The following is a 16,954-nucleotide window of genomic DNA, read 5'->3' on the forward strand; positions in this document are numbered from 1 at the left end:
CCTCCTCCCTTCTCTGGGGGCTGCGTCTATGTTTCGTCTAAGCAGCTGCCTCATGACAGCTGTATAATCAGAGGGACAGGGACATACCCACATCTTTCACCTCCATAGGAGTGACCTACCTTTTGGGTTACAGAGTCATGCTCTTCTTCCTCTCCCGCCCTCACTGAGTCCAAAAGAGCGTGAATAAGTAGCTCAGAGTAACATGTGGATCCTGCCTCACTGTGCCCCTGTGCCTCTCTCTCTGGGCCAGGGAATTACAAAGTATTTCCATGTAAACCTCAGGAAAAGGGAGGGACGAGCTTTCCCTGTGATTCCCACACACACCCAATCCTGTTAAGTCCCCAGTCTCACCTACTGACTGATGGGTTAGGGAGCGGAGGAAGATGGTATTGGATCCCTCCAGGCAAAGAAGAGGGAAATGAACTCTTCTCCAGCATCTTTGGTGAGAGCTCCAACCTCTGGGTAACAGAGGTGGCTCCAGCAGGACTGCATCTGGAAAGGAAAAAGGAAACCAGTGATTATTAGAGCATTTAGTGCAGGGCCTGAGCTGAGTGTGAACTCATGCTGACTGGACAGATGGAGGCCCTTGGTGCAATAGCTGGACGAACACCTCACCTGTGAATCCCAGCAGCGATGAAACATCCTTTCAGTCCTGAGCCACATATTCACCCTCTGAGCCTGGTGATGCCTCCAGGCAGAACATAGCATCTCATGAGCTCAAAGGTCAGGAATGCAATCACCACCAGCAGACACGTGAAGCACAATATATATTTTATTGGTTTCATTTCCAAGAAAGTTACAAACCAGACATGAACAATAAATGCATAGCAAAATCTCTATAATTTATGAACAACAATCATAGTTTTTATGCAGTCCTTCCTTTTGATTTGTGCATAATTTTGACAGAAGGGTGACCTAAAATTTTGACCATATCTTGAAGGTTGCCATTGAAAGTATATAAATTACAAACTGTATCTGAAATATCTTAGTCACATCAGAGAACACAGAGTTCAGAGACTTCTAAAAATGCTGATTTCTGTTCTGTGATTTCAGCCTCCTGGCTATTATTAGAGCTTGTAATAATCATCATTTTTGCCTTGAGATTTGAGAAGAAGTTAAGTACCACAGAAAATGGAATGTGTCTGAATAATTCATTGTAAGGAAATACGGACTTAGTTTTGAAATACATACAGAACTTCCTACATAAAGCACTCTGGAAGTACTGTATTAAGTACATTTCCTATCCATACAATGTAAATAAATATCTGCAATTAGCCCAAAGATTCAATTTTGCAGCAATGGGCATACTTAGACGAAAGAGTCTACCTTCATATCAAATTGTCTTTTTCCCATATACTCTGAAGACTGAAAGTCACCTCCCTGTAGAACATTTAATCTTTCTATGTAACATACACAGTGTTTTGAAGTATTTATGCCTTTTTCATTCCTGCAGTACCTGGGTTTGTATTATGCCAAGTTTCTGTTTCTGTGAATTTCTTTCACATTGTGGGAGGGATGTTTTTTCTACAAACTTACAGCGTGTGTCATTTAAAAGTGACTCTTCCTACTTCAAGATTTCCCACCGAGTATTGGCACTGAGAAGAATTTGTCTTCATTGATGGGAAGACATCTCAATACTGGCGGGAACACTCCGCTTACTAGAAGGGAAATATTATCCTTTGTTGAGATGAAAGATTCCTTATGTTGCTCCCATCAATCTGAAGCGTTGTGGCATTTCCTATCAATGTAGCACAAAGACGATTATTCTGGGAAATGCACAGAATATACTAATGAGTATGTTCATACATAAGAGATAATCTTTCTTTTCTCCTGTAAAATGACAAAATTATTCTTGATCTCATATTTCTAAGCCACAGCAGAGAGAAATTGTAATTGCCTGTAAATAATAGGTCAAAATGACCAAGCATGACATTTTTAAAGTTCAAATCCTCTCATCCTTAGTTATCATACATTGCACTGGGGCTATTCACAAACAGTATTTGTCAAGCCACTGTGTACCAAAGTGACTTATTTTGTAGTAAATCCAATAACAAGTGAAACGGAGGCTGCTGAGGTTTGCTTTCAATTTCCTTTTCTAACTTCTGTGCCATTTTAAACAAATTACATACTGGTGAGGTGAAGAGGACAGAGCAAAGCATCAGAGATCACCTGAAGGTCAGCATACAGCAGGTCTCATCATAAAAAATTTGCCAGAGCTGGGCTGGCTTTCTACCCAACAAAATAATGTTCTGCATAACAGAAAGGCAGAGAAAAAAGGGAAACAGTGGAGAGATTTAGAAACCAGGAAACTGCTTCTCAAGGTTCCAAAAAGCCTGCTCATTACAACATCAGATAATTGACTATTAGACAGATAAAACCCCTGCTTTTCAAAGCAGACATCAAGGAGCAGTGCTTGGGCTCTGAAGTGGAAGGTACAACTCTCAAAACTGATCTTCAGTTTACATACATATGAAACACCTCTCTCTTTCCACGTATTTTATGGCAGGTTGTAAGAAGCAGATAATGTCTTTTCTCATTTCCATTACAAAGCTTTGCTGAGAGACTAATAAGAGTCTGTTCCAGCCGAAGTGAGTAAAACCAGTTCTTCAAAGGAACAAAAAAACCCAAAACAAAAAGAAGAAACCAGTTAAAAAAAAAAAGAAGAGAGAAAAAAAAGACCACCTTTGAATTCTGATTCGTACACTGGGTGATGCGCTTCCCTTTTCCAATTGTATGCTGGTCTGCGGTAGTTGCTCCCCTTTCAGACCAATTCTTCCACAGAGCTGCCTGCTCCCCTCCAGGGATACAAACACCTCAGAGATTGCTTCAGCCAGAAGCACTTTCACACAGTGTGAGCCAAAATTGCCCCAAGGAAGACCTAAATCATGCTGGATGAGAGTTCTGACAGTGCACTCAATGGGGCCAAAATTTCACTTCCCAAGTGGCAATAGGGCAGTCAATCTAGGGGAATTTCCTTCTCCAGAAGGACTTCCTGGAAGCATGAAATTGTCCTGTGGCTGGCTTGACACATGTTTGGGGTCATAAAACACCTGGCCTCCATGTGCTTGGTCTTGCATTGAGAGTCTTGCATGACTTTCCATGTGTTTTTTTAATGTGTGGCTTGCTTTTTTTTTTTTTTTTTAATTTTCACAGTAGTTGATATTTCAGACTAAGTCCTAGGTTTCAGACATTTGTTCTCAGAAATCAGAAAGCATGAGTCATATTTAGGAAAGTAAAGAACTCAAAGGTCTTCTAAGAAGGACATTATCAAATGCAGAGAACGTAAGAGAAAAATAATACTTTGACCTGTTTGGGACAGAGAAGCATCCAAACTTTCAAGAGTTCCCTTAAATGGCCAATAGAGACCACTGAGGATAAACAGTTTGTATAGAAAACATGACTGCATTAGTTGAAAAATTTCTAATTAGAAAAAATGCATCGACACGCACAAATAAGTAAGGAAACAAGTGTGTGGGAAGTCATCACATAGAGTAAATAATACGGAGAAGTGGCAAATGGGAACGAGAGAAAGTAGTCAAGAATAAATGGATGAAATTGCTCCATAGGGAATGTGTTTTGCAAACAGCATACTGGATCTTCATTGATCTTTGTGGCTTTTTGACGTCATCACACACCTCTTCTGAAGGAGACACAGATTTTCCAATAACAGTTCCCTCTTTTCTGGTGCTTTCAGACAGTCTACACGCCACCTTGAGGTTCATTTTTGAATAGCTGAATGGACTAGTACTCACACCACTCTCCCACTGTGCCCTTCCCACCCACGTTGTTTCTAAAATATGTTCTGCATCCTCTCTACCAATTGTGGTTTTAACAAAGCAATATAAGGAAGCAGTGTATTGTTGTGTTTACTTTCCTTCATTGTGATGTGGGTTTCTGGCAACGATTTTGGGCTTGTTTTGGGAGTCATCCACCAGTAAAACTTGATCAAACCTGTTGCATCCTGAAGCAGTTGAGCAAAACAGAGTTATGGCTGCTGTAAGCTAATCACAAGCAAAAACATGTAGATGAGCTGTAATTATCAAGGGTTCTGCCATCTGATAACATACACAGCAAACAGAAAATTAAGAGACATAAACCAGAAGCAAATGAGTAGAAGCTTTTTCCTTTTTTTGAATAACTGACTTTCCCTGGAGTTACATATAAACCTCATCTCCAGCAGAGAGTTTATCCTGAACATTTTTCTTCACTGGATGTTGGGGGCTGAATTTCTGTATTCTCCTTCAACACTGGAAGTACTTGAGACCCAACCGATAAAGTATCTGGAAAGTATGAGTGCAAGGGCTGGTTCATCAGGTATATGCCAAGGTTTGTCTGAAAGGAAGCATAATATTTATTGAGATTCAACTCATGTTAAAGTAATCAGATCTATAGAGGATTTCACAACCCAGACATGTTTAGAAAAGCAACACTGCTTTAAGAACAAGGAGGTATGTACAATCTCCATGTAATTAAGAACATTTTAAACCAATTAACTATAATAGACTGGTAAACAAAAGCTAACCCCATGCAACTCAAGAAGAATACCTCAAGTAAATGGATAAATAGTGTAATATTTCATCATGAGCTCCATGGTATCATATATGTAATTTACACTCACAGTCTTGTCATTTAATGATTGTTCTGCCTTCTTGACAAACACAGTTAATGCATTATCACAAATAAAGGCCAGGCAGCACGAGAATGCATGTATGTTCAAACAGCGAGGAAAAGTCTTGCATCTTCTACCATGAATTATTCGCTTTGTTAACACAACTTTGTTCTGTCTAGCCTTTGTGAGTTTCCTTTCATTTGTTTTTATTAATATTTTAGTATATTTTAAAGAAAATATTCAGAAAGTTTGGTTTATTAGGAATACCACTTGTTATCTGTCATTACCTGTGAAGCCATCCAACATAAATATTAGAAATACTTAGATACGTGTCTTTGTGATACTGAATAATGAAGAAAAGAGGAACAGAATAATCACTTCGCCCACTGACCATGCAACCCGTGCAGGCACTGAAAACGTGATCTGAGTGCCTGCACTCTTATGTGTGGTCTTGACATTAAGCACGTTGAACCCTACAGTTGTAGCTGTGAGCAGCTGGGTGGGATCTGGAAATGTCACAGTAAGAGACTGGTGCGTTTCTGTGGTTTTATTTTCCAACAGTGGAGAATTTAGAAACATGCAAAAAACAGACCTGCAATTTCATGATAATATTTTCCAAACAATTAGATAATATTTACTTAAAGAACTATGTAAATTAAGAAATAAAGGAATGCTACATACTCTCTTAAATTAATAATTGATTTGTAGACTTCAGAATATCTCTGTTTTTCAAACTGAGGATCTTGGAAACCCCAGTATTTTTTGTTGTTTTTTAAAGTTTTCAATAAAATTATTTTGTTTTGGTAGGCTACAGCCAAAATGTACCAGTCACTCAAAAGTGCAAAATAAATAAATACACAAAAGAAATTAATTTGGTATTTCTGAAAAAATAATTTTTTAAGACAGAAGTCCATTCTCCTTCTCCATTTCCTGATTACATTTACAGCCGTTGTTCAGATTGATGATCCTGGAATTGAGGGAATTACATTACAGCAGGTTTAGAAAAATATACTAGGTAAAAAGGAATTGCAGTAAATAAAAAAAAACAAACCATTGTTAGCTGAATTTAAGGGAGCATATTTGACAGACTAAATATGAAGGCAGTATGTTTTCTCCTGTTTTTGCACTGTAGAATTAAATAAAGATACAGTAATAAGAGACCACAAAACAGCTTTTAGTCTTTGAAAAATTAGTGAGATGTAAGGCTGAGACCTACTCCCAAGCTAGAAAGATGCTGTAAAGCAGAAATCTATCCAAACATGGCCTCAGACTCTGAATTTTGGTCTTTCTCTTTCATTTGTGATCCCAAACATTGAAAAGAAGAACAGCTCCCAGATAGAGTCTTTTTTGCTGCTTCTGCTATTACTCCATCTCACTGGCACGTCACATCCATGGGGCGTGAGTTGGACCTGATCAGGCTTCTTCTATTAATGACACTTTTTGGATACCTGTGACCATAATGGTGTCAACACTGGTGGACCGGTCGACATAAGGGTAGATCCTTATGGTCAATGTTCCAGTATTTAATGCTAAGGAACGACAGCAGCACAGTAAGACTGACACAGTGACTCTGTTGAATCAGCCATGATGATAAAATGGTAAGTTAGCAACTGTTTGATTTAACTTATTAGTAAATAGCATTATTTTCCCACTTTTGTTCTCCTCTTCTTTTTTGACAAGTAGCGGTTTCTCTATTGGCATAAATTATGTGTTTTGCAGGCTTGATTTACTTCCTGTACCCTAATGCAAAGACGACAGTTGCTATAATTCTGTTGTTTTAAAAAATCAGGGAATCATAGAACAAATACTGCAAAATGAATATTAGTCGATGCTATGCTATATTTCACACAAGAAGGAAGTTTGTAACTCATCCATGTAAATGAAATATTTAATACGTGAGAAGTTATTTACTGTATTGACATCTTGATTTATTTTAAAATGAGACTAAAATAAATCTGGGCAGGTTGTTCACTGTGGAGAATGTAGTTTACCTATTTTTCTATTGCAAGGTGGGGTTTGGTTTTTTTGGTTTTGTTTTTGTTTGTTTGTTTTTGTTGTGGTTTTTTTTGCTTGTTTTTTTTTTTTTTAAAGCACATTAAACCATTCAGAATTATTTAAGAAAAGGCATGTGTGAATATATCTTATCTTCAGGAGTTCTGAAATACTATTTTAATACCGGTCCTTGGTATTTCCCTACTGGGCCTCTAAAGTCTCATAGTATTTTTTTCACTGCTGAGACTGGGTGATGTCTAAGAAGTTTTCAAGGTGATTCCATACTGATGATGATGATACATATATTTTAATATTAATACCTGCTTGGAATTGCTGATATCTTTCTTTCGTGAACGTTCTTAAGACCAAAATTTAGCTTCTGATTACCAGAAGTGGATTTAATATATTTCAGTTAAATTTTCTTGGTTTTTTAAAATAATCACAAATATTGCCTCTGCAAATACTGATCATAACAAACAAAAAAAAGCCCCAAACAACTACAAGTGCTGTGCATCCTGCCATTTCAGCTGTTTCAAGAGAAACACATAATGTAGAAATTTGCCCTTCTCACATTTCACTGTTGAAAAACGAGGCTTTCAGACACAGAGATTACAGCTTGCAGAGTTATTACAATGAACCACATAATCTCTCTCTGCTGTTGCTACCCTTTCCTGACTTCAAGGGCATTTTATTCTGTATATAACCTGTCCAAGAACTGGGCAGGGGATGTGGGCTTTATCCACTTGGTCTTCAGATGGCAGTAGGGATTTTTCCAATCACTCTTAAACTTCACAGGGACAAAAATTTTAAAGCTCCTTGATTAGTAAAAAGCACATCACCTCATGACTGGGAGAAACAGATAAAACGTACTTGTTCTTGCCACGAGTGAATCATATGATAGTCATCACACTCACTTCAAGGAGGAGCTACAAAATGTTGTCATTCTTGCATGTTGTTTCAAGTACAATTACTGGATCAACAGTAATATGCACTGCTTAGATATTCACTGACAGAGAAATGTCCTGGGTGTAGTATCTCCTTTGTAAGATGGGAACCTGAGGTGCTACATCTGACAAAGGCTGAGATGAGATGCCTTCAAGCTACAGCTCCTAAACAGTCAGTTAATTGAGATTAGCACTCAGTAGGGAAAATGCTCTGCTAGAATGTGTAAGAAGCACATAAATGACACTGCATGCTAAAACTTGGCTTTGGATGGATGAGTTCTGGATTTTGCCATGAGATGTAGCTCTCAGCTGCCTTCTCCCAATAGATAAAATTACTTCTTCATGTCTGCTCATTTTATTAATACAATAACGTAACCTTCTTCCATGCAAAGATTTGGGAGATGCTATTATTAAAGCTGATTTTTTTTTAACTTAAGGTTGTTCTATTACCTCTGAATTAATCAAAACGTCTTATTAAAGCCTTACAAAATAGGAGAGTGGAAGTACTCACTTTCAACATGCTGATTTTTCATATTGGAAAAAAGGGAGACTTTTAACTCAGTGTCAAAAAACCTCATCCAGTTCTGTTGAAAATATCTGGACAGCAGAATGTTTTACTAAGAACTGATTTTCCTTTGCTGTCTGCTCTAAATAAATGCATTTCCCAGTTCAGCCACCAATGAGAAAAGAGAACCATATTATTTCAGAGGTCTATTAATTACATCAATCACTGTTTCCAAATGTTCCAGATCTTTGGATGAAAAGCAATGCACAGTGTAAAACCCTGCATTACTATGAAAATGATTATAATGATGCATCAGATCAGAGAAGTCATTTGCTATCCTTGCTAATGCTTCAGTAAGCAGTCCAAAGGCATGGCATCTAATTCTGCAGGGAAAGAAGCTCTCCCAAAGCACAATGAGATACATAAAGGAGGATAAGCAACCCGCAGGAAAAAAACACAAGCCTTTTAGTGTATGAGGGCATGTGCAAACATAATGGATTTCCCTTGATGTGCCGCTATCCATGCATTTATGCTGGGGCAGACTGCTAATGCAATTCACTGTGCTACCTTGACAGCAAGTCTCAGCTTATAGCACTGCTGCAAATCTACCCACAGGGCTTCCGCTGTTGTTAGCATTAAACCGCATCTGCAAAACACAGAAGACGGGCAAGAATTCCTCGCTCTCTCCTTTCTGTCTAGGTGTGTTTTGTACCAGGTGGTGATGCATGTGAAACAGTGTGTGGCTATTTTTATGCTATTTGCTTAATGTAGTTATCTAATCTTTTGTAGTCTCCTGCAGTAACAGAGAGAGTTCTGTCACAAAAGAGCTCATTTCTCCTTTTCAGTCAAAAATTACAGAAGGAATCCTTAATGAGGGCTTCTTCAGAACTGGTGGCAGCAGAGCTCAAGTTCGCTTTGTAGAGGTGTTCGTGTTTTATTTCAAACAATGTGATAAAAGGTTTCATAAAAAGTAGCTGGCTATGCTTCAGCACCCTGCTTTACATTTATCAGGAAACCTGCAAATTGCTTGTGTCTAATTATAGTAGCTGGTTCTGACTTTCAGCTGTAATCCATCTATGCAAAACCTCAACCTTTCAACTTGGAGCACCAGGTTCTCAGGGTCTCAGAGGGACAGAGAAAAACATGATTTCAGAAATAAATATCGAACCACCTCTTACAAGCCTTACTTTATTTACTCCATTATTGAAGTTCATTGGCAGTGCTGTCATTTGGGCTACCAGTTTGAGAAGGTTTGATATATTTTGCTAGGTTGGTGCTCTTAGAAAAAGAAAAGAAAATGGTAAATATTGATATCTGGCTCTCTTATTAAGCAGTCAGCATTTGCTGTCCATTCATATGTGCAGTGTCTTTAACATTTTGGAAATAGAGCAACTACAACAGCCTTTCAAAAATATCAGTTCCCTTTGTAGTGGGAAATTAGCTTAAATCTTGTTTTGAGGCATTTGTTTTTTGTAGCTTGAATCACACTATTGACACCTGGGAACAAACACTGCTAAGTTCCTTCACTGAATCTGTATCTGATAAAAAAAAGAAAATTAAGTCTATTAGATGACTCCTCAACAGAAAAGCACATGCTAGAGACATGAGTCACCAAGGGATTAGCTCTGCAATTTAAGAGTCACATGAACTCGATGTTCTTTGTTTCTCCCCACTGTGAACTGTGAAAGGTTTGGATCAAGGTCCTCTGCTAGGTCTGCTTAGCACACTGAAGATGCCACAGTCCTCGGGTGCTGCTCACTGATAATCAGCTGGTAACTATCACCCCACAGATGACTTGCAGGAGGGATGGGCTTCTCAGACCAGTTCTGACAAAACTACCAGTTCAAACTATCTCTTTAAGCTGTCAAGCTAACTTGGACTTGGACTTATGCAGAACAGGGCATGCTCACAAGATCCCACCTGCCAGAAGCGCTGAAGGCCGGGAAAAATACAAAAATATGAAGGCCCAGTTCTTTGCAGCATAAATATCATTGCGCAGCTCAGGGAAGCAGAGCACTGTGAATAGCAGCACTGTGCTCTGCAGCACCTCGCCTTGCCATGCCTCTTTTATCTGGTGCCAGGTTGTTCTCAAGAGGCTGGATTGCTCTCCTTGCCTTAGTTGTGTTTGAACAAGTTACTTGGTTCCAGGAGTGCTTGTATCAAAAAAATCTTTGCATTGCTGAGTTAATCAGAATGAAAGAGAAGCTCATCTTTGCCACTGGAAACATGCAGAGGATGCTTTGCCTCTTATGGGAACCTGTGTCCCGGGTAAGGTTTTGTTGTCATCTGAGAAGGTCCCTGAGTACAGAGTGCTTTCCCTCTACAGAGGATTCAAGTCATAATCCAGTAAAACCCACGTGGGTAGAGAAAGTCCTCTGCATACCACACCTCATGTGGCAGCTGGTCAACATCCCTGCCCAGAGTGCCAGAACGTGCTTCGAAGTGTCCCAGATGCTCCAGCTGTGGATCACCATTGCCTGCTGAAGGCTCTTTGAGGCAATCTGGATGCCAGAGCCTGCTGTGCAGCCTGAAGTCATCTGGGGTCAGTGGGAAACTGTGCCTAGGCAGCAGCCCCTGCCTGTTTGCCTCTTCCCCATTTCACTCTAATGAAACCAGGCGGCTGGCTCGGAGACAGAGCTGGCGGAGCTATTCACCAAGGATAACATTAATTGAAAATGTAGCCCTTTGTTTGCTTAATGAGTCACTGAAACAAATAATATATTTTTTTTTCAAACAAAGAATCCATTATTTGTAACTTGTTTGTGCATTGTTTGGGTGAATGATTTTCAACCTATTTGTTATTGCTCTGCCTCTGTGCCTTGTCCAGTCTCTGGCGTTTGGCTGGTATTGGTGAGGCTTCTGAACCCTGAGTGGCTAACACGCTTTTACAACATCAGCTTAATGAACAGGAAGCAATGAATTTAGCGTACGGATTTTCAGCTAAATAAATACTTATGAGGAGATTTATGAAGCTTTTGGGATGCCAAACTATCTAGCCATCGTCTGAGCATGCTCAGAAGCAATGAAACCTTAGGAAGCAGAAGGACTCCAAATGAATGCCTGTATTTCACACTTATTCTTCAGCCACTTTTTAATCAATTACTCTCTGCTTTGAGTATATTCATATCTGCGCTGTTTTTCCTGCAAAGTAGTTTCTTACAGTAAGAATAAAGTTTTGTCTTATGAGCTAACTGTATAATTTCAAACACTTCCTGATTTTTCTGCAGATTTATCTTCTTGAATGACATCAGTGCATCAGCGTGTGTTTTTCAAGACCAAAATAAGCACATTGTAAAGCAGTACTCACTGAACAAAAGCAAACACAGTAGAAAATAATGCATATTAATAGTAAATTTCTGAATAAAAACATGTGTTGAGTATTTTATGGAAATAAGCCATATGATATCAGGGTTGCAAGTGCATCCTCTTTTTACTGAAAAAACAAATGTCAGCAATTAGCATAACAACTTATTTGTGAATATTCTCTCAACAGATATCTCACTATGCATGCAATAAAGTCACTACATTTTTCAATACAGCTATTTTGGAGTACTATACTGACCTTTCTACCTCTGGCAGCAGACAGAGACTGCAGAAATTCTTTGTTTCGTTCCCCAGACCGTTGATCAATGCAGATTATTTGACATCTGCTACACGGGCCCACAACCTGCAATTTTAGTTAAAGAAGGTTCACAGCTGTATATCAAAGCAGTACAACACATAACAGTACAAGCTTCTGACCATCATAATATCTTAAACACCTATCTTTCAAATACCTTTCCTGTGTTCTTTTATGATTCCATTATGTAAGAAGTCAGGCCTGTTCACCTAAAATAGTAGGTACATTTTTAAAGGGTCTACTTGTGAAGGTCTCCCTGAATTTTTAATTAATTTTAAAATCTTATTTTATTTTTTTAAGGAAAACTTTCCTTGAGACAGAATCTGAAAAATACCAAACATTTACATATTTTTATTTCCTGATGGCTTCACTTCATCTATGGGCTGGCAGGTCTCCTTGCCCAAAGGAGAACTGAACACAAAATTATGCCAGCACCTCAGCATTCAACCCAAGGAGGATTTTCTTGGATTTGTTTTACATTGTTTCAATGCAGTGTTCTTATATTCATGGCACTTGTAGATAATCATAAAGCAAAATGTGAATTTTCACAAGTTTGCATAATCAGAAGGAATAATAAGACCCTCTAGTCTAACATCATATGTAACACAGAGCATGGGTCTTAAAGTAAATTCTTGTTTGAAGTAGGGTGTTCAAAGGAAAAAAAATCCTGCAACAAATTTCTTCTTAAAGCATTAAAACTAAGAAAGCAGACATATTACAGTTCACTTAATATTGCATCCCTAACTTCAGCAGAGCTGTACGTTATAGAAACTAACTGTTCTTACAGTATCCCAGATGATTTTTCACAGCTTTAATACTTTTCAGAAGAACAAGAAAACAAGAGAGAGAGGGAAATATTTTTCCCTGCTTTGCTTTTTTCAATAGCTCCTTCTACCATTTTCCTGGCATCAAGCACCATTAAGATAATTTCTACTGTTACTACATCAGTACCTGAATAAGGACCTAACAGAGACTGGAAAAGACAATGCAAATTGCGTAAGCCTTTCCACTTTTGTCTTGCATTCCTGAAGTATTTCAATGCCAGAGAGAATAATCCTTTTTATTTTGTAGTTTTACAGTGTCTTCCACATCAGGATCCTGAGTTGAGATCCCTAGTGCGACTCCAGCCTCCAAGCTACACACCAAGGATTTTGCCCTTTGTGTTCCTCATCTCCTACCTATAGAAATTTTTCCTCAATTTTCTCTAACTCATATTACAGCCTGCTGATCAAAGTACACATAAGGAGAGAGCAGGTAAGTCATAGTTTCCATCCTTACTAAAAAAATGACCTCTCAATTTCTTACAGTATGCTGACCAGAAGGAAACAGAAGTGATGTCTATGGCAGCTTCTAGATATGACCTCAGCACTTCTGTTATTTCCACCTCCACTATCATCCTTAAGAAAACAACGAATAAGCCACTTTCACATCCTAGGCGATGCATTTTCAAACACATATTTCATATCTAAGGACCAGAAAAGTCCAATAGAATATGTAATACATGTATGTATCATTCTCTTACATTTCATTTGGAGCTTCTTCACGGATCCTTTGTTGAAGTTCTTCTCGAATTATGTTGTAGATACGATACGAAGCATAACATACAAAAAAACCCTACCAGGCTAGACTTAGAAACATGTCTTGAATGGAGATTAAGATAAAATGTATACAACAGAGGGCAATAGAAAATGATCATTCACTTGTACTCATGTACAGTGTTTAGGCAGTCAGTTGCTTGATGTACAGTGATCTGAGGTTACATTTGGACTATTATGCTTAAGAGCAACCAGTATTCTCTTGTGACATGCTGGCTAAATATATGCTGCAAGCTCTGCCACAAAACAGTGATTGTTACTCTACTCCGTTGGACAGAGGTGGGAAATTTTAGGAATTATGAAATGAAAAAAAAAAAGGAGTGGAGAAATATGTCAAAACCTCTCAATTATATTGAAACATGTTTGCCACAGGTCACAGCATGGTTGGATTTTTTTTACATACTTCATAAATTTAATCTGCACAAACTGTGCCACCCATGTTGCAGTAAAAGCATCACAAAAATTGCTCTCTGTCTCCAGGAGTCAAAATATTTTGTGATAGATTAGGACTAGGACAAAAGAGATGAGTTCGTACCTGGAATCGCAGAGCACCTATTGAAATCTCAGCCCACTCTTCTTCTTCAAAGGACTCTGGTGCACTGATGACAATGTTAGCACGGAAACGTCGGATTAATTCCTCTATTTCCAATGGCTCTTCCAATCTGTCTCACAGAATTGACAGAGAAAAAATAAATATAAGGTTTATTAACTAGTCCTGCACTAGTGCTGTAAGAATCTAGCAGCTAATATGATGCAGCAAATGTTTCTCCAGAAGAGCCTGGACCAAGTTTTATTACAAAGGCTAAGAAAATGGCACAAGGTATTTAATTTTAATTTGTAATCCTTCAACTATAATTTGTAGTAACTCAACTATAATTTTTAATCCTCTAAGTGCCTTTTTCAGAGGTGTAATCTGGAATGGTAGGTATGAAAGCATGTAGACAGGCAATTGCGAACAATGCATATGAGAAAATTCCTTATTAGTTATCATATGTAAGGCTAATAGTAACAAAAAAATACCTTTTGAGTTAGCAATCATTTGACTCATTAAACTGTTTTAAAAAGAGGAAACATTCTGCACATACTGCAATGGCAAAAGAGAAAAACAGCAGCCACTGAAGGTGAAAAAGGCCAGTAAAGGCATTTTATGAGAGAATCTATTCCTCATATTAATATTATTTGCCTTTTCAATGCAGCAGATCACAACAAATGATAGGTGTCTCGAAAAAAATTAATCTCTGTGTGGCAATACCTCTCCCTCTTTAGAAGCATTTGAACTGCCAGAGTGTAGATTTGTGTCAGTGTGGAGAACATATATGAGACAGACAGAGTAGCAGACTGCATACAAATAGCAGAAAACTGGCTGCACCATTGAATTGTCGTTCTTCACTCTTGTTCTTAAGGACAACCTGACCAATACCAGAAAAAAGAGAGCCCTAAACTTGGCAAGAGTTTTCTCAGTGCCATTGTTACTGGGGAAGAACATTTCTTTTTGCATCAGCTATTATGGACACGAACAATTTCCGATACTCCATCAGGTGTCATCTAACAACTTTGGGATATGACACCCTACACCAGAGGCAAATACTTAGGTAAATAGTGAAGAGAGAAGTTAACGTTCTGGAAAGGAAAAAAAAAAAGGAAGGGCATACAGTTTAAAATGCATTTTAATTAAAATGAGGAAAACCATGGAAAAAATACAGGGAAAACTGTTCACATCAAGCAGTCTTGGCAGAAGAGGCCTGTTAGGTGAAAGAAAGAGCTTGATTTTATTTAAAATAGTCTGGATGATCTTCTTTAGCAGATAAATGTGCATAAGGATAAACTGCTTGTGCAGACTTTCACCCAAACCACGCAAGCCCAGCTCTTCCAAGCCTTTGCTGTGCACAAGGACTCCAGCAGCCAGGAGGTAGAAAGTGGGATAGGAAGCTGAAGGGCTACAGGTGTTCCCTTGAGATCCCACAAGCAATTCCATGGCTGAGACACCATTTGTAATGATTGCAGGACATAGGAGCTACCAGAAGGTGTAGGTTATGCTGATGCTCAGACAGACAGTGCGTAAAATAGTAGTTATTCATGAAGAAGTTCAGTTATGCTGTTGTGCTTCCCAGCTTTGCTGTGGGCTCTTGGAGCTTGGATGCTGTGTAGTTTTGAATACATTTTGTGTTATATCAATGCTTGGCACCCCAGCTGGTACCAGAGGGGGCATCAAAAGCCCCAGCAACCTCAGAGCTGGGCCTGCAGCATCCTGAGCCAGGTAATCTATTTTCTGCTGTTTTATCCCTTGCTGCTGATCCTCCAAGACTGCAATGCCCCTACTCCTAGTTCCTCTGCCTTCAACCTGCTCAGGCTCACCTCCAAAATCTGTTGTGAAAATCAGTGTATTTTGCCAAAGCAAGCCTGGATACTTTGGACTTTTCGCAGTAGTAGGCCCTACAATCCAGTGACATATATTTAACAGGCAACCTTGAAAATGAGTATTTGCATCTTCAGCAGTGTATTTCTAGCAAGAACATTTGAGCATAATGCCAAGCCATGGGGATTTTCATGGAGGCGACCTCTAAAGGCAACACCAGAGAGGTGGATGTCTCCATATTCATATAGCTCTTCAACTGTATGTTACATTCTATTTTTTAATTAAATTGTTGTTTCTGTTTTAGATCACCTCTCAAAAGCCAAGTGCAAACTGGAAGATTAATTTTTACTTACAGAAGTTATGAATAAAGAGAAATTATTAAAACTCAACGGAACATTAAAATTGTTTTATAAAACTTGGCAAGTTTCCATTAAACAAAAACAAACCCACATGCCACAAAGCTAAATAATGCTTTCTAAAAGAAGAAAAACGTTTAATAAAAACCTGTATGTGCAGATTCTTGAAAGTACATTGCATAGTTCATTTGGAAAGTTCATACACCACAATTAAGTAACAGTGCAAAATGATGATGCTGTATATCTGTGCTGAATTTATTTCCTCAGTACCTTGTGAAAGCACTGTAAGTCAACATAGGGAAGAGTTTTCCAACTTGTGCTGCAGAGTGGGAAGCAAGATTTTTCTCAGGCATCATGGCAGCTCTAGTTACATCTGGAGTTTCTTTTGAAGAAAAGGAGATTACAAGCCTAGTTGTACTGGAAGATATTAGGTGCAAAATCAGTAGATCATCAGACACGGCATGATTTACTGAAGTTCCCTGTCCTCCTTCATCCTCACTTGCTGCTCCCTCTGGTGCCTTACTCCTCTTCTTTGCACTCAGAGCTCACGTCTGGATGGTTCCTCACTGGGTCTCACCATGGAAAAAGCCCAGTCTGAGTAAGGGATGCCTGCAAGTGTTTTTCTCCCAGGGAGATGTAACCAAGCCAGTCAACCCTCAAAAGAAGGCACAAACTATCACTGAGAAGGGGTAGTCAAAATGGCTGAGTCATGGACTGACTCAAACCTTTTCCAGGCATTTTTCCCAGAGGAGCACTACCATGATAGGCGAAAATTGCCCAGCTGTCTTCTCCTAAAGAAAGCAAACCCTCAGGCAATGTAAACTCCAGTGGTCTGTAGTGATGCTTCATTCAGTCACTGGTTTTAAATTCTGAAGCTGTATACATGTCCTCCTACATATATATATATATATTCCTCCTCTACTCAAACCAGGAATTTCAATGCAGGGGGCACATATGGTAGGTGACTAAAAAGAGAGA

The 16,954-nt window shown here is 38.7% G+C and overlaps 1 protein-coding gene across 1 annotated transcript in view; it reads right to left on the bottom strand.

The window, feature by feature from the left end:
- Positions 1-4,185: 4,185 nt before the first annotated feature.
- Positions 4,186-16,954, bottom strand: part of MOCOS (molybdenum cofactor sulfurase) — a 136,689-nt gene continuing 123,920 nt past the window's right edge. The window contains exons 12-14 of the mRNA XM_010193826.1: positions 13,800-13,926; positions 11,613-11,717; positions 4,186-4,332 (exon numbers count right to left, since the gene is read on the bottom strand). Coding sequence (XP_010192128.1) covers positions 4,186-4,332; positions 11,613-11,717; positions 13,800-13,926 — 379 coding nt within the window. The remainder of the gene's footprint in view (positions 4,333-11,612; positions 11,718-13,799; positions 13,927-16,954) is intronic.

The sequence above is a fragment of the Mesitornis unicolor genome, unplaced genomic scaffold, assembly GCF_000695765.1.
Source record: "Mesitornis unicolor isolate BGI_N332 unplaced genomic scaffold, ASM69576v1 scaffold4961, whole genome shotgun sequence".
Classification (NCBI taxonomy): Eukaryota; Metazoa; Chordata; class Aves; order Mesitornithiformes; family Mesitornithidae; genus Mesitornis; species Mesitornis unicolor.